We start from the raw sequence: 26,104 nt of genomic DNA on the forward strand, positions 1-26,104 counted from the left end.
TTTTACTTGATCCTTCAGAAATCCTTCGAAGCACATATTGTTTTTATTTTTGTTTTATTTTATTTGTTAAGTTCCGGGCTACATGTGCAGGATGTGCCAGCTTGTTACATAGGTAAATGTGTGTCATGGTGGTTTGCTGCACCTATCAATCCATCACCTAGGTATTAAGCCCAGCATACAGTAGCGTTTTTTCCTAATGCCCTCCTCACCTCTCGCCCTCCCTCAACAGGCCCCAGTATGTGTTGTTCCCCTCCCTGTGTCCATGTGTTCTCCTTGTTCAGCTCCCACTTATAAGTAAGAACATGCAGTATTTGGTTTTCTGTTCCTGTGCGAAACACATATTGTTAATCCCATTTTTGACAGAAGAATATGAGGGTCAGGGAAGTGAGGTGACCCAGATTTCACAATTGGTAAATAGGCAAAGCCTAGGTTAGACCTCAATTCCTGAGGCACTTCCAAAACTTCTGACAGGTCCCAAATTGGAAACCTTAATCAGCCTCGTGTGGAGGAAGAAAGCACTTTGTTGAAGAAACCCTAGTGGTGTAGTATAAAAGACACGGGCTTTGAAATAAGGTGTAGGTTTGAATACCTTCAGACCTTGAGCAAGTTAAGTAACCTTTCTGAACTTCAGCCTCCTTCTTTGTTAAATGAGGATTACAATGCCCAAATTATAATATTATTGTGAAGGATATAATTTACATAGTATGTTAACATGGTCTGACACACATTTAGAATTATTTTTTCTAAATTTTGAGATGAGTGACATGCTCTTAGGTTCATATACATTCTGGAATCATAAGTCCATAGCCACCTGCAGTTCCAGCATCAACTCCACCTTTCTTTAGGGTTGTTTCTGATGTGCATATATGCACAATGGATTTGTATGCTAGACAGTGAGTCATAAAGAACAAGCACTGTCAGGACCTCTATAGCCCATTGCCTGCCAAGTCGCCTCTTCCTCTCTGTTCCTGCCAAGCAGCATGGCCTGGTTTCCAAGTTCTCCTCTTATTCCAAAGGATCTGTCCTAGTTTTTTTAATGCCACGTCATTATCAATCAGTGAGATACATGAATCAAGCTATTCCAGAATTAGCCTGCAAAACTCATTAAGAGGCAAAGCCAGCACACTGAGTTTTGAATTCTAATACAGATGGGGTTCTTGCCAGGTGTTGGGAAAATACTCTCTGTGCCTTTGAACACTGATAATTTAGAGTAATGAACATAGTGAATGTGGACTTCATAGGTGATTCTTGTCCTCTTTCCATCTTTGAAACAAAAACTGAATTTGAAAAAGATCTCATAGGACTTTAGATAAATAATAAAGTAAAACCTTGATCAATGTTTGGCAAAAGCTGATCTAATTTTTGAGTAATGTTCAGCATCTGGTGGGAGTTTTTTCCCCCACTGAATTCTTCATAGGGTAAATATTTAGGTTGTTTTTCTACACTTAAGGCCAAATCTTATCCTGATCTTCTCCCAAAACAATGATTCGCCATGTTCTTAAGAGGAGTTCATGTAAATCATCCTGGCCAAAGGAAAAAAGAGGCTATATTCATCTATTTATTTAATAAGAATCTACTGAGAACTTACTGTGTAGCAGGCCCTTTTCTAGTTACTTGGAACAAAACAAAGGTTCCTGCCTTCATGCTTATTCTAGTGGAGCCTGGCATATATAATATATGTTCAAAAAAGAAAAAAATATATTCTTCTACCATGATAGAAGTTAATAAGTGCTGTGAAAAAAAATGCTGCAGAGTATGAGGAATTAAAAGTATCAAAGTAAGGATAAGGATATTAAGACCATCACAAAGACTCATTGAAAAGGTGACATTTCAGCAGAAATCCTGGGAATCAGGTAACTACACATATGTGCTTGCATACGTCATTTAGCCACAACTAATAGAAAATAAGGACATAAATCACCAGCAGTGGACCACCCTGCTCCGATTACAAAATATATGGAGGTTTTCAGGTCTTTGGGAGACATGTTCCAGGCAACATTGATCAGAAGTGTCAGCCTCCTGATAGCAGAGAGAAGCTCCTAAGATGCTAGAGGCTCGATAATCAACCTAAGATCACCCAGCACAAAGGTAAGGCTGGAATCCCACAGATATACATAGTGGCTAAGAAAACGGGCCCAGAAGACAAAGTTTGTTCCAAACTTAGACTCAGGCATTTCTATTTGTGTGACCTTGTACAAGTTGCTTGACCTCAAGTCTCGGCCTCAACATCTAGACACTGACAATAACAGCTGCACATGCTCCCCTGAACTTAAAACAAAATTTGAAGGGAAAAAACCCTGAATACAAGATTATTCTCCTTTTTATCCAATATTATTTATTTGTGCTAGAGGTTTGCCCCCTTAGTCTTTCTGATGGGCCAGAATTTGATTTTGTTAATATTTCCTTTTTTTTTTTTCATTTTCTGTTTATTTTCTTCCTTTTTCCTCTTACCCTCTTCCTTTCTCCCTTCTTCCCCTCATCTTCCCGGGGCCCCACCCCTGCTTTGTCTTTCTGTCCCCCCTCTTTCTTTAGCTTACTCTATAGTAAATTCAATTTGTTTTGGTTCCTTCTCGTGTCTTAGAAAACATAACACACATTACAGAGGTTGGGGAGTGAAACGAGGACGTGATGGTCAAAGGGTACAAACTTTCACTTAGACAGGAGGAATAAGTTCTTGAAATCTATAGTACAGCATGGTGACTATAGTTATTAATAATGTATATTTCAAATTTGTTAAGAGTACATTTTAAATGTCTCACCACAAAAAATGCTAAGTGAGATGACAGATATGTTAATTAGCTTGCTTAATCATTCCAAATTTTACACATTTATGAAAACATCACATTGTACTGCATAAATATATACAAGTTTTGTTTGTCGATTAAAAATAATAAAAATACATGTATGATTGTTAAAAGAATAATAACAGCACAGCTGTGCTATGAGAAGAAAAAATATAATTTAAATTAATGGAAACAGCATACTCTGCCTACTAAAATTCAGATGTTATTTTTTGTACTTTTATTACAGAGTAAGCAATTCATATCCAAAATTATTATAAAAAGTATCTTTCAAACACTAGGTTTTTAAGTTGCTCCCAAATTTAATTTATTTCTACTTTTTTACTGCCTAAAATAAGACTCAAAGTGGGTAAGCTACTTTCCCAAGACCACGGTCAATAAACGGCACCAGTTCTTCTGGCTCCAAATTCACCATGCTTAACATTAGCTTACACTACGGTCATCATTTTGGCCCAGGAAGTGGGATGCTCCTGCCCAGCCTCAGGCACCCCCAACTGGGGAAGCACAAATCAGGAGACCCATCTCATTCTACAATTGCTCTAAGAGACACTTTTAGGTTTCTGCCCTGGGAAAAGAGGAGGAAGCATTTTCCTATGGGGAGAGTGACATGGTCAGGGAATAGCAGTTGACTATGATAAGCCAGAGAGAGCATATGATAGGAAGGCTGGAAACAGCACCTGGAGGCCTGGATTCAAGTGTGGGTCCTGCCACTAAAGCAAGTATCTCCCATCTCTTGATGTGCATCCTCATATAAAAAGACGGCACTAACAGACCTCAAATGCTGTATCCTGTTCTATAGCACGACGGTCTCTCTTCTCCTCTTAAAAGTCTAGTGACAGAGGAAAAGAGTATCTATCAATATTAATGACGACATTAAGAAAGTATTCACTGTGTGATAAATACTGTTCTAGGTATTCTATACAAACTGCCTCATTTACTTCTCACAATACCCCAACACAGGACATATGTTTACTATCCCTATTTATAGACTGGGAAACGGGCTTGCAGAGATTCAGAAACTTGGTTTAGGTAAATTCCTAGGCAGGCATTTGAACTGTGGTCTGTCAGGCTCCAGGGTCATGTACGTAGCCATTGTCTCATGGCTCATGATTACGGAAATGATGAAAGCTATTAATAATGCGCTGGAGTGAGCACCTTTCTGTGCCCAGGACTTTTCTAGTGGCTTTACATATATTATCCTCTTACACTTGGGCAAGGAGGTAAGTAATATAAGTTAAATAAATTTTTTGGCAAATGACCCCAATTCTAAGTTGGAACCACTGCCCATGTTCTCTGTTTTGTAGCATCATTTTTATTTTTCATGTCTTATCTGCAGAGATGGGAGGGTAGAAGAGATACTCAAGGGTCTCATCAGAATCAAACTATAATAAGGAGCCTGCACCCCCTGAGGGCCATCATCTCCAGCACAGATGTAGGTTACAGGACAAAAGTCACGTGAACCAAATCTTGCTTCCGGCTCCTCATTACTGTCTGCTCACCTGTACTTTCCCTTTGCCCAGATCTCACTCCTCATTTTTAATTTACTGTATCTTGCTACATTAAGCATTTTTATAAGCCACTTTAAATCTCTTTTGGAAAGAGGTATTGATGAATACATAAATACAAAATAAAATTGCCCATTTGCCAGATGTCAGAATAATCAGCCCTCTCTGCATTAGACCAATAACAGTGTCGCCAGAGGACTTTGCCAAATGGGTTGTGGAAAGACAGTGCACAAACTGTGGTTCAACCTAAATCAGACTGATCTATGGATGACAGAAAAAGACAGATGCTCAAGGGAGAAAATGAAAACACTTAGGGAGGTCTCCAGGTCTATGCTACTACAGCCAGCTCCTGAAGTCTTTGTAAACCAAAATCCCAAAATAATGACCTAGGCTTTCCTTCTGAGACAGTGAAGAGCCTGAAGGGAAATGGGAGAGGGTCTCTTAACTCACAGTACACTTTAATGTGATCCTTCTAAGCTTCAACTCTGCCCATTTTGCAATGGACAGAGGAATATTTTAAAGACTAAGGCTGCTGCTCAATGACCACTCATCTTCAGAGGAGCTAGAAAGTTTGGTTCTCGCCAAGAACAGTTGCACCTTGCCATGTGATACATCCCCTAAATTCCTAAACTGGTCAAGAATGATTTGTAATTCTAGATAGAAGCGCCAGTCAATTTCCCAGTGATTAAGATTAGGGAAAACAAACAGTATCTCCTCAAAATCTCCAGGCAGGGAGATGAACCATGAATCCGTTTGGTCTCAGAGGAAAATATTTGGTCCCAGGCAATTTGGATCAACTGAGTTGCTGGGAAAGTGAATAGAACACTGAAGCAACAGTTTCCTGTTTTGAAAACCTACAAGAATTTGAAACTCCTGGGTTTTAAGGATGCACAGGAAGGAAGTGCATCCTTAATGCCATCATGAACCCGCCACGCTCCACAGTATTGAGCAATATTAACATTTAACATTCTCAGCAATCTGTGATCTAATTGTTGTTCAGGCGCAGAAACATTTCACTTCCAGACAGACCTCCCCTGGTGGACGTCTGTAACTCTGGGTTATCTTTCCCCCACATTAGTTATGTCTGTCCAAGGCCCACAGCCTCATTTTTATATCAGGCAATAGTAAACATACCCAGGATAACCATGGTAGGTTATCCAAAAGCTAACGGAGAAAGACCTCAAGATTGTCTGCTCTTTGAAATTATTAATGCTCCCCAAAATCTCTACTACACCTCAGAAAACTAATGGGGGTTTCAGGAAACAGAAAGTCCCGCAGATTTTAATAGGCCCCATCTGTCATCTTTGGCCAACGAAAGCACTGGGCTAAGAACCAAAAGGCTACTATGGATCGAACAAGAAAGTGCATGGGAAGATGATTCTAAAAGTGAAAAGTGTTCATTTGCAAGGGGTTTCTGTAAGTGCTCAGAGATCAGCCTGATAATAGTACCCACTGCGGGAAATATATAGCCATGGATCTGAAGAGTATTTATATAGTTCAACAAAACTAATCTACTTAGAACCTCCAAGTCAGGTTTAAAGTTATTTAAAAATGGGGAGTCATACAGGTTGTGCAGTGCACCCAAAGTTATGTAGCTGTGCTCTTGGCTGGAATTATGCAACAAAGACGTATAAAGCTCTATTTGCTCTGTGCCAGGCACTATTCTGGACACGGTGGATGTAGTGACAAATATATAGAACTAAACAGGCATGGATGACAGTGATTCTCTGCCACTAAAATCAAACTGGTATCATCTGCCTGTGCTGACTTAAAGAGGAAAGAGGGAAAAGGAAAGAGGTACAAGATGCCTTGGCTGCTATTCAATGTGTCGGGGTGGACTTGAGTGGACTCAGATTGTTTAAATGGTGAAAAACTAGAGCAGCTCCTTCCACCCACGTGCTGTCTGTGTTCAGGTAGAGAAGTAGTTCAAGCGAGAGATGAAAATAGAGTCTCTATTAAAGAGCACTCTGTTTCCCTCAAAATCTTGTTGGGAAAAAAACTTTAGTTGGCCATTTTCTAGTTGAATAAAAACTCACAAAGACATAAGAGAAATATTTTCTGGCAATACATTTGCATTGAAAATAGCAGAAAGGCAGAACCAGCATGGTCTCAAGGAGCCCGAATGCTTTGAAGCTCTATCACAGCAGGGTCAAATCCCAGCCAGTTGCCTAAACTCCCTGGATTCCAATTCTTTCATCTGTAAGATGGGTATGATATCACTTAACTCACAGGAGTGCTGGGAGGATGAAATGAGGTGACATATTGAGTGTTCGGCAAAGGTTGCTTCTGTTGCACATAGGGAAGATGTAAATATCCTCTCCCCAAAAACTACAAACTACTTTCATAATCCCGCATTTTGGAACATTATACACCCGTTATTTCATTTAATCTCCATACAACCCATTTTCAGATGAAGAAAGTGAGAATCGAAAGGTCAGTTGACATGTCCAAGTGTCATATGGCTAGAAAGAAAAGCAGCCAGAATCGGGACCTAGACGCTTTCCACCATACCACAAAATCCCTTACCAAGGTGCCATAGGGATATGGATGCCCTGCCTGAAGACGGGAGATCACAGAGAAAGACATGAAAAGTTGGAATCTTGAGGTTCTTCCTCACTTTGCAATCCTGTAATAAACGTCTAGAAGGGCATATAAAGTCTGGACAAGTGCTGACCCTAAATCTCTTACACTTCTCCTTCCCCAGTGGCTTCTCACTCTGACCCATCTGCTCTCAAGACTGACTGTGCAGTAGACTCTTGGAACTTGGAGTCTGCAGGTCATGGTTCCACTCTCCTGCCTTCCAGAAGATAAAGTAGCATCAGCCCCATCCTAGAGATGAGGCAAGAGAGTCCCTGAGATGAGGAGGGCTTGTCCACATACAAAGAGCCAATGAGAAAGGTTGGGGATGACTAGAGCCCAGGTCTCCCGCAGCCTGGTGAGGTGCTCTCTCTACCATCTGGATGCTCCTCCTTCAGAGTCTTAGCACAGCTGTTCTAATGACCAGAGCTACTCATGCTCTCTGCCTCTCAGACACCGATGGAAGCAGATGAAATTCTCTTCTTTCAAGGGGGATTAGGGAGAAGAGCCTCAATGATGGATATTCCTAAGTAGAACAAGACTTACAAGGCATGAACATGGACATCAGGCCTCCTTAGTTTTCTGGCTGGGGCCCTTCCTCCTTAGAGCTTCTCAGCCAACCAGTTTCTAAATGAGAGATCTCAATTAAGCTCAGTCAAGCACTTACAGAAAGTAGCTTGATGGACTCTGAACTGCAGGAACCTGAGGCTTCACTGCCACCCAGAGCAGAAATACCCTCTCCAGCATCACTGATGGCTGATCTTGGAGCTAGCAGTGACCCTTTCTGACCAATTACACCTATGGGAACTGAACAATTCCAAAGATGGGGAAATTACTCATCCACAAAGGAGACTGTTCTGTTTCAGAGCTTACCTGTTACTTCTAGCTCTCTCTATAATGTCAATGGCATCATGCTGAGTCATTCCCAACACCTGCCAGCATTTTACAAGTTTCTTAGAAATTCAACAAGAGTTGCTGCTTGCCCTTTCCACTTTCTCAATATAACTAACTATGTGTAAATAGCCTCCCCACTTTTCCATGTGGTCTCACCTTTCTATCTCTTCTGATTCTGAAAACAATCACCTGGAGTAGGTATGCGAGGCATTATGAGTTCCATGTTATAGATGAGGAAACCGAGACACAAAGATGCTAAGTGCCTCACTTTACTGCAAGGGAGAAGCAAAAGTATTAAGTGCCAGCATATTGTGCTCCCAGAAAATCACATGTAGCTTTGACCCTACCCTCTAAAAGAAACAAAGAGAAACCCATTTTATGTTAGAGGAAACTGAAGTTCAGGTTATCAAGTACATTTTCAATCTGGACTGTAGTGCATTTTCTCTCTGATCTACTATGGCCATGCTCACCTTCAGCAGGACCAAAAGGTCCTTCCCCAGTCTGGAGGGCTGGGCTGAGCACAGGTAGAATGTGGTGTCTAAGTGGGGCTTTGGAGGCCAAGATAAATAGGCATGTTCAGCACCTGCAGCTCACAGGCCTGGCATGCACAGGAGCTGGATTAATAGGAGCTGGAGCTCTGCCCTATCCTAGGCTGGATCCTTCACTCCAGGAAGGCAATTAGGAGAATTTGCTACTGACTGGGGTTTCTAATCAGTCCTCAGCTTCTAATTAGGCTTCTGCAATGCCCAGAGGAAAGAAATCTTCAGAAAAGGGCCTCTGCAAAGTTTACTTTCTCAATTCCTCCTCACTCAACCTTCATCTCGTCTGGCAGCCTCCTCCATAATCCAGCCTCACCTTGGGGATGAGGGAGATATCTCTGTGTTCTGCTCTCTGAGGAGCTGACATCAACCCAAGGTGACCCTTTCTGGCCAATCTCATTTACAGAGACTGTGCGAAGTCCCAGCAATCTGCTTACTCATTTATTCAGCTAATATTTAATTAGCTATAGATAAAGTACCCAGGCAGTGTCTGGCACATCGTATTTTTTCTATCTCTGTTTAACTTATGGAGTCTTTACGACAATTCTATGGGGTAGATACTATTTTTATTCTATGCTACAGGTGAGGAAACTGAGACTCAGAGAGGTGAAGTAACCACTCATGGTCACACAGGTAATAAGAAGAAGAGCTGAGACTGGAACCAGGGGAGACTGGCTCCAGATCCCTTACTCTTAACCACTATGCTGTACTGCCTAGTGTAATTTAGCTGATTGTAAACACAAATTATTTCATATAGAAAATTTGGACAATGTCAAAGTCTAAAAGAAGAAATCTAAACCATTGAACCATTCCAACAAGCACTGTTAACAGTTGGAGGAAATACACTAGAACAGAGTTATTTAGAACATAAGCTCTGCAAGTAGATTGCTCTACCTTGTGGATTTAAGTGAGTTACATCACTTCTCTATGCTCACTTCCTGGGATGGTCAGAAAATTGAAGATGATACATATAAAACACTCAGAACTGAACCTAGCATTAAGTTGGTGCAAAAGTAATTGCGGTTTTGCCATTACTTTCAATACTATTAATATCCTTCCAGAATTTTCTTCCCTAGGTATTTACATATTTTTAAAATTGAAATCAAAGTTTATATTGCATTTTTATACTGTTTCCTTAGGGTGAGTTTATAAGAAGAAAAATAACTGTTATAAAGTTTCTCAAGTGGGAGAGGCCTATAACCCACCCTGATACCCTGAAAAGTACTGAGACCTCTCATTGGACAGCTCATGAATGTTGGGGGCATTGAACACCATATCCTGAGACTCCATACCCTAAAAGTCTATGTGACCACAGGAAAAGAAAAAACTAACTCCCAATCTTGATGCAACACTGGTGAGATTGCCTTCTTCTAACATACCACATGCTGCTGAACAATCTCAAAGGTAGTCAGAAGGCTCAAAACTCTTAGGTAAAGCAGAAACCTCCACAAACAAAAAAATGTTTTATATACATAAAATTATAGAAAACATTGCTATATAATGTTATAAATATTATGTAAAACACTGTGATATATGTCCTTCTAATCTTGACAGAGGCAATTATGACACATTTAATTTAGAAAACTTATTAATAAAGATATATATATTTATTTCTTATCCTTACATGTGATGGAGAAAATTTATATCCGAAAAAATGTATATTCCTCATCCTGCTATTTTGCTATATGTCTAACACTAACAGCCACCACTGATGGCACAGTCCCGTCCACCAGGAAGACCCTTCAGTCCTTTATGGTGGTTTCCACACAGGCCAGCTCCCCACTCAGGCCAGCTGAGAATAATTTACATCCCTGAACCTCTGTGGAGGTCTGAGTTTGAATCCCTTACCTCAGGGGAAATTCCCCAGCTTCCTATGTAGATCAGTGGTCCTTCTGAGCTCTAGCCCTGCAGCATTTAAGAGCCAAAATACGTGTATGCACAGGGAGATGTTTATAGCATTTGAACTCCAGGCTCCTCACATCCAAAATATCCTATTGCACCTAAGTAATTTGGGTCACTTTGGTATTTTCAATTTTTTATTATGAAATAACAGTACCATAATTATAGATCTTTATAGATGTTAATAATTACCTCCTTTATAGATGTTAATAATTATATCCTATTATAGATATTAATGATTATAGATATTAATGATTATAGATATTAATGATTTTAATCCCAGGAGTAATTTCCTAGAAATGGAACTATGGGGGGAAAGGGCATTTTTTTTTTTTTTGAGACAGTCTTACTCTGTCACCTGGGCTGGGGTGCAGTGGCGTGATCTCAATTCACTGCAACCTTCTGGGTTCAAGCAATTCTCCCGCCCAGCCTCCCAACATAGCAGGCGTGTACCACCACACCTGGCCAATTTTTCTTCTTTTTTTTCTTTTTGGTAATTTTTTAGTAGAGACAGGGTTTCACCATGTAGGCCAGGCTGGTCTTGAACTCCTGGCCTCAAGCAACCCGTCCACCTCAGCCTCCCAAAGTGCTGGGATTACAAGTATAAGCCACCACACCCAGCTGGGAAAAGGGCACTTTTATTTTTAAGGACCTTCACGTGAATTAGCCAACTGATTTCAAGATGCTCCCCAGCACTGCAGCGTAGGAAAGGAACTGTTTGCCATCACTCCCGTTAATAATGAATATCATAATTTTCTTTCAAATATTTGATGATTCCTTAGGCAAAAAGTATCTCATGACTACATTAACTTTTTGTGATTTGTATTGCCTACCTATTATGTTAAATTTTTTCATATATTTAGCCATTTCTATTTCTTTGTAAATTCAGAACTCATATATTTTCCCCATTTTTCTATTGAATTGTTTAACTTTTCTGATTGAATTATAGAAGCATTAAGGCTCTCTCCTCTCATTGTTTAATGAATATTTATTGAGTGCCTAGTGTAAATGAAGAGTTGTTCTAGGCCCTACAGATGCAGCAGTAAACAAGGCAGACTCAAGGAAGAGCATTAGGACAAATACCTAATGCATGCGGGCTTAAAACCTAGATGACGAGTTGATAGGTACAGCAAAGCACCATGGCGCATGTGTACCTATGGAACAAACCTGCACATTCTGCATATGTATCCCGGAACTTAAAATAAGACAAAATAAAATAGACTCACCTGTATTTATACATACCAGGAAAAAATGAACAAAAAATAATTTGAAAAAAAAACAGGAAAAAAAAAGCTCTGCCCTCGTATAGCTTACATTCTAATAGGCAGCAACAGAGAGAGTCATGTTATAAAGAAATAGAGAAGGATGCTGTGACAGAAACTACTTGGAGTAGCGACAGAGAAAGGGAACTTCTGGAGGCCAGAAAAGGTCTTGCTGATGGGGTATTTACACTGAGACCTGCATGAAAAGAAGACACAAGCACACCTTCTTAAGTGAGTAGAATTTCAGGCAGAAGGAACGGTAAATGCAAAGACTGAGGCCAGAATATGCTGGAGTCTCAAGAAACAGATAGAAGACTAGTAGGAGATCAAGCCCAGAGGGAGGCTGGGGTAGATCACAGATAACCATGTAGGCCGCAGTAAAAATATCAGGTTTGAGTCTAACTGCAATGGGAAGCCAAAGGAAGGTTTTTTAATAGGGAGTTTACAGAATCTGACGTAGGTTTTAAACAATTTCTCTTGATTCTATGAGAAAAAATGGATTATAGAGAGGCAAGAGTAAAAGCAGGAACACATTTAGGAGGCTATTGTGGGAGTGTCCAGAGATGAAGGACACCAGAAGAGGTAGTGCTAATGTTCTACTTACACACACACACACACACACACACCCCACACACACGTACACGAATTGCGCTGCCTGGCCCTTCGTGGTTGGTTTAATCGGACACTGTGGCAACCACCACCGTTGAGATGGCGGATGGGCCGTGGAGATGGTGGATCCTCCTGGGTTCCTGAGATACTCTGATAAGCAAACCTGTGAGAGATATGTACCTGGAACAAGAAATAAATCTGTGCTGTTTTAAAGCACTGAGATTTTTATGTTATTTAACAGTGCAGCATAACCAAGGATAACCTGGCTGAATAGTGGGAAATGAAAAGAAATGAATGAATTTCAGATGGTATGAAGTAAATCTAACAGGACATGCCTTCCGTGTATGTCATAAATACCCTTTTAGCATTTGATTTGCCTTTTTTATTTTTACGTGATGTTTTGGCATAAAAAATTTTTAACATTTTTTTGTAGACACATAAAATTTAGTATTATATTTGCTTTTTTATTTTTATGCAATGTTTTGACATATGGAATTTTTAACATTTTATGTTGACACATACATATGCCTTTATGCTAACTTTCTGTATTTTTAGGTTTAAAAAAGTACATTTCCACATTTTCTTTATCCATTCATCTTGTTGATGGGCATTTCCACAAAAAAAAATTTTTATTGTTAAGTAAATATCCCACTCTGAGCGATGACAAAGTGACAAAGATTCACTTATATTTTCTTTATACCATGTGACAGATCTGACATTTGTTTTGATACAAGCTGTGAGACACAGTTCAAACTTCTCAATAGGTAACAGTCATTTCACTATCAATGATTCAATAAATGTTTCTTTCTTCACTAATGCAAAATACCATCTTTATTAATACTAGCTCCTTGTGGATACTTGGATTTGTTTCTGAGCTTTGCAATGTGTCCTATTGATGTATCTACCAATTCTTACATCTGAAAAACATTGTTTTAATTATGAAAGCCTTATAGTAAGTTTTTATTTTTCCCCGCCCCCCGAGACAGAGTCTTGCTCTGTCGCCCAGGCTGGAGTGCGGTGGCACAATCTCGGCTCACTGCAAGCTCCGCCTCCCAGGTTCACGCCATTCTCCTGCCTCCGCCTCCCGAGTAGCTGGGACTACAGGCGCCGCCACCTCGCCCGGCTAGTTTTTTGTATTTTTAGTAGAGACGGGGTTTCACCGTGTTCGCCAGGATGGTCTCGATTTCCTGACCTTGTGATCTGCCCGCCTCGGCCTCCCAAAGTGCTGGGATTACAGGCGTGAGCCACCGCGCCCGGCACTTTATAGTAAACTTTTATATCAGGCAGGTTAATTGCTCTTTCCCTACTATTCTTTTTTTTTTTTTTTTTTTTTTTTAGTTTTTCTTGGCTGTTTTCACCTGTTTACTCCTACTATTCTACTATAAATATTGAAATATTTTTTCTAATAATATATTGTTTTTCTAACAAATCCTCACACAGAGATTATGAAAGTGACACCCTTTTCATAATATCTAGTGATACTCATTTTGACAGTTTGGTGTACACTCTTCTAGAAATTCCAGTGCTTATATAAACATGTAAAACCATGAATACTTCAAAACTGTTTTTCAATTTAAATGGCAGAAAGCCAAAAAAATTGACTTAAAAATTTAAAAATGAAATTTGTCGATGTAACCAAAAACACTTTATCTGGATGGCTCCAGACAAGACTTGCTTCAGAAATTCAAATATCTTCAGGTTACAGTCTTGGAGTTTGGGGCTTTCCAAAAGTCCGAACATCGTCAGACCTCAGTCTTCCTTTCTCCCTCTCTTAACTTCTCTCTGGGCTATTTTCACTCATTCAGTGGCATCAGAAGCCCCAGATATAAATACTCAGAAGTTTATCAGGAAAAAAAGAGCATCTTTAAGTATCCCAGTTAACAGATCAGTACACCCACCTACAGCTGCTATGAGTATTGGCTGCTAACAGCTCACAGCTCTCCTTCTCTGGAGAACTGCCATTAGCTAAGGGATCCACTTTTCCCAGAATGCCTGGGAAGTCACACCACTTAGAGGCAGCCCACAGTCAATGGATGCTTGGTGTGGGCTGCAAAAAGCCAAATCCCTTGTCTGGAGGCAGAGCTAGGCCCGTGGCATAATTCACATTCCAGAGTTCTGTAAGAATCAGTCCACAGCTAGACTCCAGCTGAAACTACAGCCTACCTCTTTGCTTAGCTATTTCCTGTTTCATTCACTCCTTTACAGGTTTCTCCTTCAAGCACTCCCTCAGCGAGGCACTTGTCCAAAATTCTGTCCCGGGTCTTTTTTTAAGGAAGCTAACCTAAGATGCATCTCTTCCCAAAAGTCCAAACAGAAGTTCTGGCGTGAGGGATTACATGCCTGTAATCCCAGCACTTCGGGAGGCCGAGGCAGGCAGATCACTTGAAGTCAGGAATTTGAGACCAGCCTGGCCAACATGGTGAAAACCCATCTCTACTAAAAATACAAAAATAAGCCAGGCGTGGTGGTATATGCCTGTAGTCCCAGCTACTAGGGAGGCAGAGGTGAGAGAATCACTTGAACCCGGAAGTTGCAGTGAGCCGACATCACGCAATTGCACTCCAGCCTGGGCGACAGAGCAAGAATCTGGCGCAATGCTTAACATTAACAATAACACTATTAATGATAATAATAGTAATGATTATGTTATACATCAAAGCACTCTAGATGGCCCATTGTGTCAAAAGGAGGAGAGGTAATATCTACTGTATAGTCACCCCATTCTACAAGTTCCCCAGGGAATGCTGAATGGAATATTCTTATTACTGGCATAGTCCTCCACCCTGTCCCAATTACCACTCTACCTTCTATACCATCCAGGAAGTATTAGAATACACTACATATACTCTTACCACACAGTTATTTCAATAGATATTTAATTACAGCAAATGATAATAATTACTGTCCAAAAATGCATTGGAAGGTAGAATTTCCTGTGCTAACTGCCAGGAGTTCTGATCTGTGGCTGCCACCCTTCTTTGTAATATATTCTTGTATCATCTGGCATCTGCAGTTACAAAAACCACCCTAGTTAGGCTGAATGCTTGCTAATTTCCAAAGGGTTTTATCCCAGTCATGTTACTTAGAAGCAAACGGAGCACATGGCTTCTTTGAGATTTCTTCTGCTGGAAGAGCTCTGATCCTACAATAATGAGCCAATTAAAGCTTACAGGACACAGAGAGGTTCTACTGAATCAGGACCCAAGTTATTACTAGGAAGAAAGATGGGTTTTCCAGGAACCCACAGTCCAGCAGAGGAGATGAGACTATTCACTAAAGAATAATTATGAACAATGTTAGACCAGTAGAGTTCAGTGCCAAATTATGTGGTTCTAACAAAGAGATCGTGGGTTTCAGAGATGGGGGAAGAGACAAGAGCTAGAGTGGTTAGAGAAAGTTGACCATGGAAACCCTGGAAATGGATCTTTAGGGAAGGTGAGCTGACAAACTCCTCAGTGGAGACATGAATGAAGTATGTTTAGACCACCCCAGACTCATACCCTCCTGAGCCAATAATCGCTCTTCCTTGAAATTCTGAGCAGACAATGCTGCCGGGTTTCAGCTCCTGATATGGGACTTGACATCAGGACTAAGGATGAGTGCATTGTAAAGAGAACTTCACCAGGAGTCCTAAGATCTGAGTTCCAGTCCTGATATTACCACTGAGTAACTTTAGGAATGGGGAGCCAATGGCAAAGAAAAACCAAGTTCATTCCCAGTAGAGTCTGCAGTTCAGCTTTGAGACAAACAAGGCTTACGAGTTTTCATGAGCTCCCCTAAGATTTGTTTTTATTCTCTCAGAAGTGTGCAGAAGCTGAGATAATGAGCTTCTGCTGAAGTGTGGTCTCCCGGACCGGGCTGGCTTTTCTCTGGAGTCTCAGGGGCTATCCAAGGTGCTGATTCATAATTCAAGGAAAACCACTGAGATCACTGCATCCCTCCCATAAAACTATCCCCAAAGGCAATTTAAATATCCCACTGGTTTGCTTAGTAAGAAGAAAACCTAAAGTCAGTCAGCTACATACGTCTATTTGAGCAATCTTAGCTGCTTTCTACAAAATGCTTAAACAAACTTAGATTAGCTTCACTGCAAGCCCAAGATGAATCCAACTGAATTATTCCACCAGGTAATTAAGACTTAATTATTACCTTGGCTCTGAAGTAAGGTCCACGCAAACTAGAGAAGGTGAAACTGGGCAGAGAATCTTGCCTTTGTCATCAGAACTTGTCATTTGATAGGACCATGATCAGACTGGGATATCAGCTCTTATGTGAAATATACAAGTAAGACTGGATCAGGTGTGTGTGTGTGTGTGTGTGTTTTGGTTGGGGGGGAATCTACAGTTTTAATCTCTTTGGGCTTTTTTGTCACTAGGTAAATTTTAGAAAATATAAATAGTTTCATGTGGGAGGCATGGTACTAGACTACAGAGCTTAGACAAGAGATTTTCCTGTAAATGACTCTACTTTCTGTAATTATGCTGGAGTAGAATTAATCATATGTACTAGGACTCTGGCTTTGGAATAAGATAGACCTGGATTAGACTCTGGGCTTTTTCATTGACCAGTCATGTGACCTTGGACAAGTTACTTAACTATTCAGAGTCCTAGTCTCCTCAGGGGCAAAATAATACACTGTTCATAAGATCATTGCATGAATTATATGAACTAATGTGTGTACAATGCATAATATCATGATCAGCACAGAGAAGATGTTCAATAAATGGTTGCCAGGATTAGAAAAAGCAGCACAGCATGTTGGTTCAACACTCCAACTCTGGGGTCAGAGAACCAAGGTTAGAATCTAAACATCTTTTCTTTCTAGCTGTGAAACCTCAAGCAAAACATTTAATGTCTCTAAACCTTCGTTTCCTCATCTGTAAAATAAAGATAAATACTTATCTCTCATAATGTTATTGTCAAGTTGAAAGGAAATGAAAACTTTTAAGGGCTTAGCATCTACCTGACTTGGAGCAAGAACTCAATAAATGTTAACAACAATATTTCGAGACACCGATTTCAGTAAGGTAAGAAACGTTAACTTTGTTGAGCTCCTTCACTCTCCCCAAGAGACTCAAACTTTGGAGGCAAAATGAAGAAGAGTTTGGAGAACGTCCCAAGTTAAAGTAAGTATAAGGGTTGGGGACCATCTCTTCTGTAAAGGGTTCCTCCTGAATTAGAGGAGTCTTTTTCCCTATCCCCTCCAGAGGTCGCGTATTCTTTTATGTCACATATTATAATTTAAATATGTCACAAGTAATATTATCAACCTATAAATGTTCCTAGACTTTCTTAAAAGGGTCACTGGCCATAAACCATTGCTTTCCCTTTTGTAAACTGTCCTGGGTTCAGGGAATCAGTTGTTTCTCTCTACTCTGGGCCTCACCCAAGCTAATGGTACCCCAATCTCCTTCTTAAACAAGATCACACAAAACTAGGTGTCACCAGTCTGGTCCTAATATTTTTCCCTCTGGGAAATATTTTGAAAATTGCCTTTCTGGAAAATAAGCAAACTCTACCTTGTTAGATAAAAATCCATTCTAAGTTTTCAAGAATTGTTATTATGTTCTCATTTTATTATTGAAAAAATTGAGGTTCTAATTTGTTGAGCAGTTTTCCAAGGGTATGTCAAGAGGGATATGGTCCAACTAAGTCTCTCTCAAGTTATAAAGAAAGAAAAAGAGAAAAAACATGGACCACGAAGAATCCAAAATCAGTCTTTATACTTGATGCCCATAAAAGTTGAGTATTTGCCTAATGGTTTTAGAGAGGCCCTGTGATTTTAAAGGTTTGGGGCTTGGGTCTGCAGAAAGGGTCTTTCTCATCCCCTAAGAAGAGAGCATGATAAGATGGAAAGAATACAGAATTTGGAGTTAGCATGTCCTAGGTTCAAATGTCTGTTCTGTTCCTTCCTAGGTGTATAACAAGTTGGACAACTTTCTTAACTTCTCTGAACTCCACTTTGTTCATCCATAAAATAGTCATAGCTATACCCAGCTTGGAGGGCTTCAGGAAGGACTAGAGCTAATGTATGAAACAGGCCTTGCATGCATGTGCCACAAACTCAGTGTGATAGCATCTGCACCCCAACAATCTGCCACCTAATCTCTGGTCAGGAGCCTCGAACAATTGTGTCTCTAATCAGAGAGACCCCCAGGAATTAGCCATGAGATACACATAAGATGGACTACAACAATTTCAGAATTAGATGCTGAGAAAGGTGTTGAAATTAACCAGGTTTTCTCATGATTTGAAGGTAAAAAAGCTCTGATTAACTGCAGGGACATTTCTTTGGTTCCATAGATTATAAAGATATAGGAAAATGCAGGGAGACAACAAAATAAATTTATAGCTAAAAGGATTTGCCATCAACTAACTCTTCTGCTTCTACTCTCACTTGGAAGTAATTTTAGAAAATTAATCTCCCAAAGATTTAAATTCCTCATTGGTAAAAATAAGATCATAATATCTGCTTACAGGACTCTTTTTGGAATTAAATAATATATGCAAAGCACTCACAGTCTCTAGTAGAATTGATAAGTAAAATATGTTATAAGCATACCAAGGAAGATCATAACAAAAGCAGAAAAAAAAAAACCTAAATTTGCCAAAATTACGTAAACAAATCACAAAAATACAGTGTATGCTAAAAAGTGGGATTTATGTCACAATATCATGTACACAAATTTTAAAACACACCATAGCCACTATATTTTTAACATACATATATTTGTAAATAAATATGAAAAGAATAAACATGGAAGGATATGTATTTTGAATACACTAGAGTGCACCCCTAAGAGGAACAGGGGAAGGAGTAAGAATGAGGCAGGACTAGCAAAAATAATAAAATGAAATGAAAAAGAGCCTTGCCCTGACCAATGATGATGGTTTATCAGGAACTGAGGAATAAAGGCCATTCAATTTTCTACCTAAGACCCTATAATATTATGTTTAAGTAACTAGAAATCACTTGAATAGTGCCTGCATTTCCTTATATACTCAGTATTTAGTAGCTAAAGAGCCTAAATACCTAGACATATAAATCATGGATTGTGAGAAACAAGATTTAATGGTCATATAATCTAGCTCTGCCATATCATAGAACAGAAAGTGAAGTCCACGTTGAAGGGAAAATAAACGTTTGAAGGTTACTCAGCTAGTGAGTGCCTGTCATAGAGGTGACAACCATAGAGCTTGAACCATACCATGAAGGCCTTCCAAAGAAGCTGACTTATCCCCAGACCCTGCTGCTGGAGCAAGGTGGATGGAATAGCCCTAGGACATGTTTGATGTGATCTGTCAATGTCTCTCTCCCACTAGGACCCTGATTAGAGCTGAAGTAAGCTCCAGACCCAAGAACAGCTACCATGAGCCCTTTCATGAAAGTGTGTGCTGCTTGTCTCTCCCTATCCATGTAGTGAATAAAGCAGTCACAGTGATTCTACAGATGGGGCCTCATTACAAGTTCAAAACCTCTTCCTGGCAGGTCCCAGTGGAATTAGACCTTAGGTGAAAGGGAAGTAAAAGAGGGATCCCATGGAAGCCAGAGGACCTGCCTGTTATCCCCATGTGTGCAGACAGCTAATTATTTGACTTTGGGACAAGTCTTTAACCTCTCTGTCAGTTGTCTCAATGCCAAAATAATTACATTATCTATCATGTCCACCTTACAGGGGTGTAGAGACAATCACAGATATTTATGGATATAAAATATATGAAAGAAGGTAGAAAGAGGTATTATGATTAGTTTTTACTACTATGGATTTTATCAAAAATAGCAATCCCCATGTTGCCACAGCAAAGAAAATTCCTTGTTGTGCTACATGGAAAAAGAGTTTCTTAACAATCTAATTTTTATATTCATGGCTTCATCAAACATAGTTCTAGATTCAAGGACTCTGAATTGGTAGATTCCAACCTGAGGAAATTGGGGGTGTGAGATGAGGGAGGCCAGGCAAATGGTTCAAGGGGAGCAGTGTAGGATAATGGAATCTGGAGACTTGGGTGTGGATCCTGGCTCCTCTACATGTGGGTCAACAGATGGTTTCATTTCTCTAATCTCAATTTCTCAAACACAAACAAGACTAATGTCACCTGTCCAGTAGGACTGTTGCCAGGTTTCCATAAAGTATTGTATATGGCAGGTCCTGGGACAGTAGAGATGCCTTTGAAAAATAAGAGATGGGAACCTGGGCTTCCATGCAAAGACTCCCAAGGAAGTCTTTAGGCATTTTAATGAGTATACTGGATGAACTTGGAATATGGTATTATGCAGTATTACGAAGTGACTCAAATCTGTACCATATGGCAACAGGAAATCTTAGGAAATGCAAAATTTCCATGACTCAAATATAAAGCAAACTAAACATAATTATTTTAACCAATTTGGTAGATCAAAAGAAGGAGCATTCATTTGACTTGACGTTTGAAAGATTATCCCAGAAGCAGAAGTTTAATGACATTTCCTTTTCTGTGTATCCAATCACAATATTTAGTCTTTTTGTATATGGCATGTATGTAGTCATAATAGAGAAACACAACTTATTGATTGTAGAATCAACCCATAGTCAAAATATAGAGAAGACTTAAATTAGCAAGCATTCCCATATGAATGGGATAAAAGACTGATTTTTTTGTTAATGAGGTGGAAGGGAGAAGAGAGGAAAGAACAAGGGAATAAGTTCTTCAACTTACTAAGGGTCAAATTTACTCAATCAAAAAAAAGAATATATATGTATATATATAATTGAAAGATACAAATATATTACACAAAGATAGCAATATTAACAAAGTTCATGTGGAGTAAATGGACTATGTTTCAGAACAGAAAATCAATAGCTACCATCTAAAATTGATGGTAATAGCAACAACAAAATTAGCCAACATTATTTAGCTCTATGTGCTGGCACTGATCTACACTTGTTACAGGTATTAACTTATTTAATACTTAAAAGGCTACAAATTGAGTTCAGTGTATACTGCTCAGGTGATGGATATACCAAAATCTCACAAATCACCACTAAAGAACTCATTTATGAACCAAATATCACCTGTTCCCCAAAAATGTATGAAAATAAAAAATAAAAAGTTATATTCAAATTCAAAAAAGATAATAAATCTATTTTCTCTTCCTTAAAAAAATTAAAAGAGCCCTATGACATAGGCATATTTTTCTGTGTTACTAATAGGTGAACATGTTATTTTAAGAATGTATGAACTCCTCTACCCAACTTTGATTTAATGAAAAGTTGAGGCACAAAGGGGTTAGGTAACTTACCCAAGGTCAAAAAAAGGTAGCAAGCACATGAGTTTGAACACATTATTTACAATCATGGTGTATATATAACCAAAAACATTTTTAATGCAATATGTTGAAGATGATGGCCTCTGAGATGGGGTGGTGATGATTAAAGTAGAAAGAAAGACTTTTTGTTATCAGTTAATACTATTTGACTAGGCAATTTTTTTACTGCCCACTGAATAATTATATAATAAGACAGAAAATATCAATGTGTACTATAAGGGAATGGTGGGCAGGAAGAGCAGATTCATCAGCTTCCAACTTGTGAAAGGCTTTCATGAGAAGAAGTGATTAAAATTGCTATGAGTATCTAGAAGGGGTAAAACTAAGGCCAGTGTGTGAAAGGTACAGAAGGAGAAACCCTAGGTCCAAAAAGAGAATCAACAGGTGGAACTGTTCACAGATGGAGACTCATATGGCAACTGAGTGACTGTGTCGTGGGTATACGGTAAGTGAGACTCCAGCCCCAGATGGGATTGGAATAGATGCTGTCTAGGTCTCTTCCAAAGCTGAGAATTGTGTGCCTCTTATCTTTACAGAAATTTCCAAATGTAAACTAGAATTAATTTGAATCAGAAATACCAGCTTCAGGCTCAGTTCCATAAAACGCAAGAGATGTCCAAAGAAAATCAGCCAGTTTCAGAATTTCTTAAAAACAAGCTTTACAAATAGGCCCAGAATTATAAGCCACACTTCCACCATAGAGGGAAATATTCTGTCCTTCACTTCTGAAATTCTTTTTATTTCATTCTCATCCTCAGACCAATAGTCCATATTGTCTCCATGGCCAAGAATAATCTCACCACAGTAACTGAATTCATTCTCATGGGCTTTATGGACCACCCCAAATTGAAAATTCCCCTCTTCCTGATGTTTCTGAGTTTCTACCTGGTTACCCTTCTTGGGAATGTGGGGATGATTATTTTAATCCAAGTAGATGTCAAACTCCACACCCCAATGTACTTCTTCCTGAGCCACCTCTCCCTGCTGGATGCCTGTTACACCTCAGTCATCACCCCTCAGATCCTAGCCACATTGGCCACAGGCAAAACCGTCATCTCCTACGGCCACTGTGCTGCCCAGTTCTTTTTCTTCACCATCTGTGCAGGTACAGAGTGCTTCCTGCTGGCAGTGATGGCCTATGATCGCTATGTTGCCATTCGCAGCCCACTGCTCTATATCGTGGCCATGAATCCCAGACTCTGCTGGAGCCTGGTAGTAGGAGCCTATGTCTGTGGGGTGTCAGGAGCCATGCTGCGTACCACGTGTACCTTCACCCTCTCCTTCTGTGATGACAATCAAATCAACTTCTTCTTCTGTGACCTCCCCCCGCTGCTGAAGCTTGCCTGCAATGACACAGCAAACATCGAGATTGTCACCATCTTCTTTGGCAGTTTTGTGATTTTGGCCAATGCCTCAGTCATCCTGATTTCCTATCTGCTCATCATCAAGACCATTTTGAAAGTGAAGTCTTCAGGTGGTGGGGCCAAGACTTTTTCCACATGTGCCTCCCATATCACTGCTGTGGCCCTTTTCTTTGGGACCCTTATCTTCATGTATCTGCAAAGTGGCTCAGGCAAATCCCTGGAGGAAAATAAGGTCTTGTCTGTCTTCTACACAGTGGTGATCCCCATGCTGAACCCTCTGATCTACAGCTTAAGAAACAAAGATGTAAAAGATGCCTTCAGAAAGGTCACTGGGAGACTTCAGGTGTCCCTGACCATGTAGATCCGAGTGAGAGGAATTTTGTTTTAGTCCACTTTTTTCCCATATCAATATATCCTAATAGGCACCATTACTATATGCAACCTATAGCTACAAACAGAGAAGATAGAAGATAGGTACCACCAGGCACACAGGGAAAACTACAACTGTGTTGAAATTAGTTTCCAGCAATTCCATGTTCTTTCTTCTTATCCCCTTCTTCTGCTTTCAATCCATTCCTTAGTACTCAGCAGTCTCTTGCTATTCTCTAATGTCACAACTTATAGAATCTCAGGTGCCAGGAGTCTTGAGTTTATTTCATTTATAAAGAATTCCATATTCTTTATGTTATTTTATGAATATATGAACTCCTCTACCCAACTTTGATTTTATGAAAAGTTTATCCTCATTGCCTCTCCATATGGAAACATAGCTCATTGATACTGACTTAACTCTTTGTAGAAAATTATAGCTATATATTGTACTATTGGAGAACAAGGGTTTTTTGTGGTATGGATAACCTGTCAACTCATTATAAAGTAAATGAAAAGAACCTATGAACCCAGTGAAATTTCTAATCAGAAAAAAATAGAGTAGATCGGGAAAGGGTGCTTTCTTTGGGCTACTCTTCCTCTAATGTCTTCCTAAATGGTTTCTAATATCTGCAGAACTATAATATCTTCTTCTTAAGTGACAATTCTCTAGATTCTGAATCTCCAATTTCTTTACTTTTTTCTCCTCCTAAATACAGTGCCTGCCTCATGACAATTACTGCTCTCAGGCTTGTTCCCAGCGTCTGCGAAGTTAACAATGATAGACCTGTAGCAAGTAGTCACAATTGATACTACTTTCTCAGGTAAAAATAGCCTCTATGATTATAGAAGCAAGCAATTATTGTCCACATTGGATGGCGAACTCCTTGAAGACAGGGTCATAATGCTTCATTTAATACTCTCTTCTATATTGCTGCTTCTGGTACACTGAAAACTACTATGCATTTATGAAAGACGTTAAAGAGGAGACAAATAAATAGAAAGACATCCCACATTTGAGTGTAAACTAGTTCAACCACTGTGGAAGACAGTGTGGCAATTCCTCAAGGATCTAAAACTAGAAATACCATTTGATGGATAAATTCCTGGACACATACACCCTCCCAAGACTAAACCAGGAAGAAGTTGAATCTCTGAATAGACTAATAACAGGCTCTGAAATTGAGGCAATAATTAATAGCTTACCAACCAAAAAAAGTCCAGGACCAGATGGATTCACAGCTGAATTCTACCAAGGGTACAAGGAGGAGCTGGTACCATTCTTTCTGAAACTATTCCAATCGACAGAAAAAGAGGGAATCCTCCCTAACTCATTTTATGAGACCAGTATCATCCTGATACCAAAGCCTGGCAGAGACAGAACAAAAAAGGAGAATTTTACACCAATATCCCTGATGAACATCGATGCAAAAGTCCTCAATAATATACTGACAAACCAAATCCAGCAGTACATCAAAAAGCTTATCCACCAAGATCAAGTGAGCTGCATTCCTGGGATGCAAGGCTGGTTCAACATACGTGAATCAATAAAGCATATGAACAGAGCCAAAGATAAAAACCACATGATTATCTCAATAGATCCGGAAAAGGCCTTTGACAAAATTCAACAGCACTTCATGCTAAAAACTCTCAATAAATTCGGTATTGATGGGACGTATCTCAAAATAATAAGAGCTAGTTATGACAAACCCACAGCCAATATCATACTGAATGGGCAAAAACTGGAAGCATTCCCTTTGAAAACTGGCACAAGACAGGGATGCCCTCTCTCACCACTCCTATTCAACATAGTGTTGGAAGTTCTGGCCAGGGCAATCAGGCAGGAGAAAGAAATAAAGGGTATTCAATTAGGAAAAGAGGAAGTCAAACTGTCCCTGTTTGCAGATGACATGATTGTATATCTAGAAAACCCCATCGTCTCAGCCCAAAATCTCCTTAAACTGATAAGCAACTTCAGCAAAGTCTCAGGATACAAAATCAATGTGCAAAAATCTCAAGCATTCTTATACACCAATAACAGACAGAGAGCCAAATCGTAAGTGAACTCCCATTCACAATTGCTTCAAAGAGAATAAAATACCTAGGAATCCAACTTACAAGGGATGAGAAGGACCTCTTCAAGGAGAACTACAAACCACTGCTCAATGAAATAAAAGAGGACACAAACAAATGGAAGAACATTCCATGCTCATGGATAGGAAGAATCAATATTGTGAAAATAGCCATATTGCCCAAGGTAATTTATAGATTCAATGCCATCCCCATCAAGCTACCAATGACTTTCTTCACAGAATTGGAAAAAACTACTTTAAAGTTCATATGGAATCAAAACAGAGCCCGCATTGCCAAGACAATCCTAAGTCAAAAGAATAAAGCTGGAGGCATCATGCTACCTGACTTCAAACTATACTACAAGGCTACAGTAACCAAAACAGCATGATACTGGTACCAAAACAGAGATATAGACCAATGGAACAGAACAGAACCCTCAGAAATAATACCACACATCTACAACCATCTGATCTTTGACAAACCTGACAAAAACAAGAAATGGAAAAGGATTGCCCATTTAATAAATGGTGCTGGGAAAACTGGCTAGCCATATGCAGAAAGCTGAAACTGGATCCCTTCCTTACACCTTATACAAAAATTAATTCAAGATGGATTAGAGACTTAAATGTTAGACCTAAAACCATAAAAACCCTAGAAGAAAACCTAGGCAATACCATTCAGGACATAGGCATGGGCAAGGACTTCATATCTAAAACACCAAAAGCAATGGCAACAAAAGCCAAAATTGACAAATGGGATCTAATTAAACTAAAGAGCTTCTGCACAGCAAAAGAAACTACCATCAGAGTGAACAGGCAACCTACAGAATGGGAGAAAATTTTTGCAATCTACTCATCTGACAAAGGGCTAATATCCAAAATCTACAAAGAACTCAAACAAATTTA

At 39.5% G+C, this 26,104-nt stretch overlaps 1 protein-coding gene across 1 annotated transcript; it reads left to right on the forward strand.

Annotated features, from left to right (window-relative positions):
- The first annotated feature begins 22,173 nt into the window (after positions 1–22,173).
- LOC112605595 (olfactory receptor 9I1) lies at positions 22,174–23,118 on the forward strand. Its single transcript, XM_025355211.1, has one exon. It carries the CDS (start codon positions 22,174–22,176, stop codon positions 23,116–23,118), a length of 945 nt encoding a protein of 314 aa, XP_025210996.1.
- Positions 23,119–26,104: the final 2,986 nt, after the last annotated feature.

Source organism: Theropithecus gelada, chromosome 14 (genome assembly GCF_003255815.1).
Source record: "Theropithecus gelada isolate Dixy chromosome 14, Tgel_1.0, whole genome shotgun sequence".
Lineage (NCBI taxonomy): Eukaryota > Metazoa > Chordata > Mammalia > Primates > Cercopithecidae > Theropithecus > Theropithecus gelada.

What these genes read in the sequence shown, in the direction of transcription:
- LOC112605595 (XM_025355211.1), top strand. Translation starts at nt 22,174, where the DNA reads ATGGCCAAGAATAATCTCACCACAGTAACTGAATTCATTCTCATGGGC.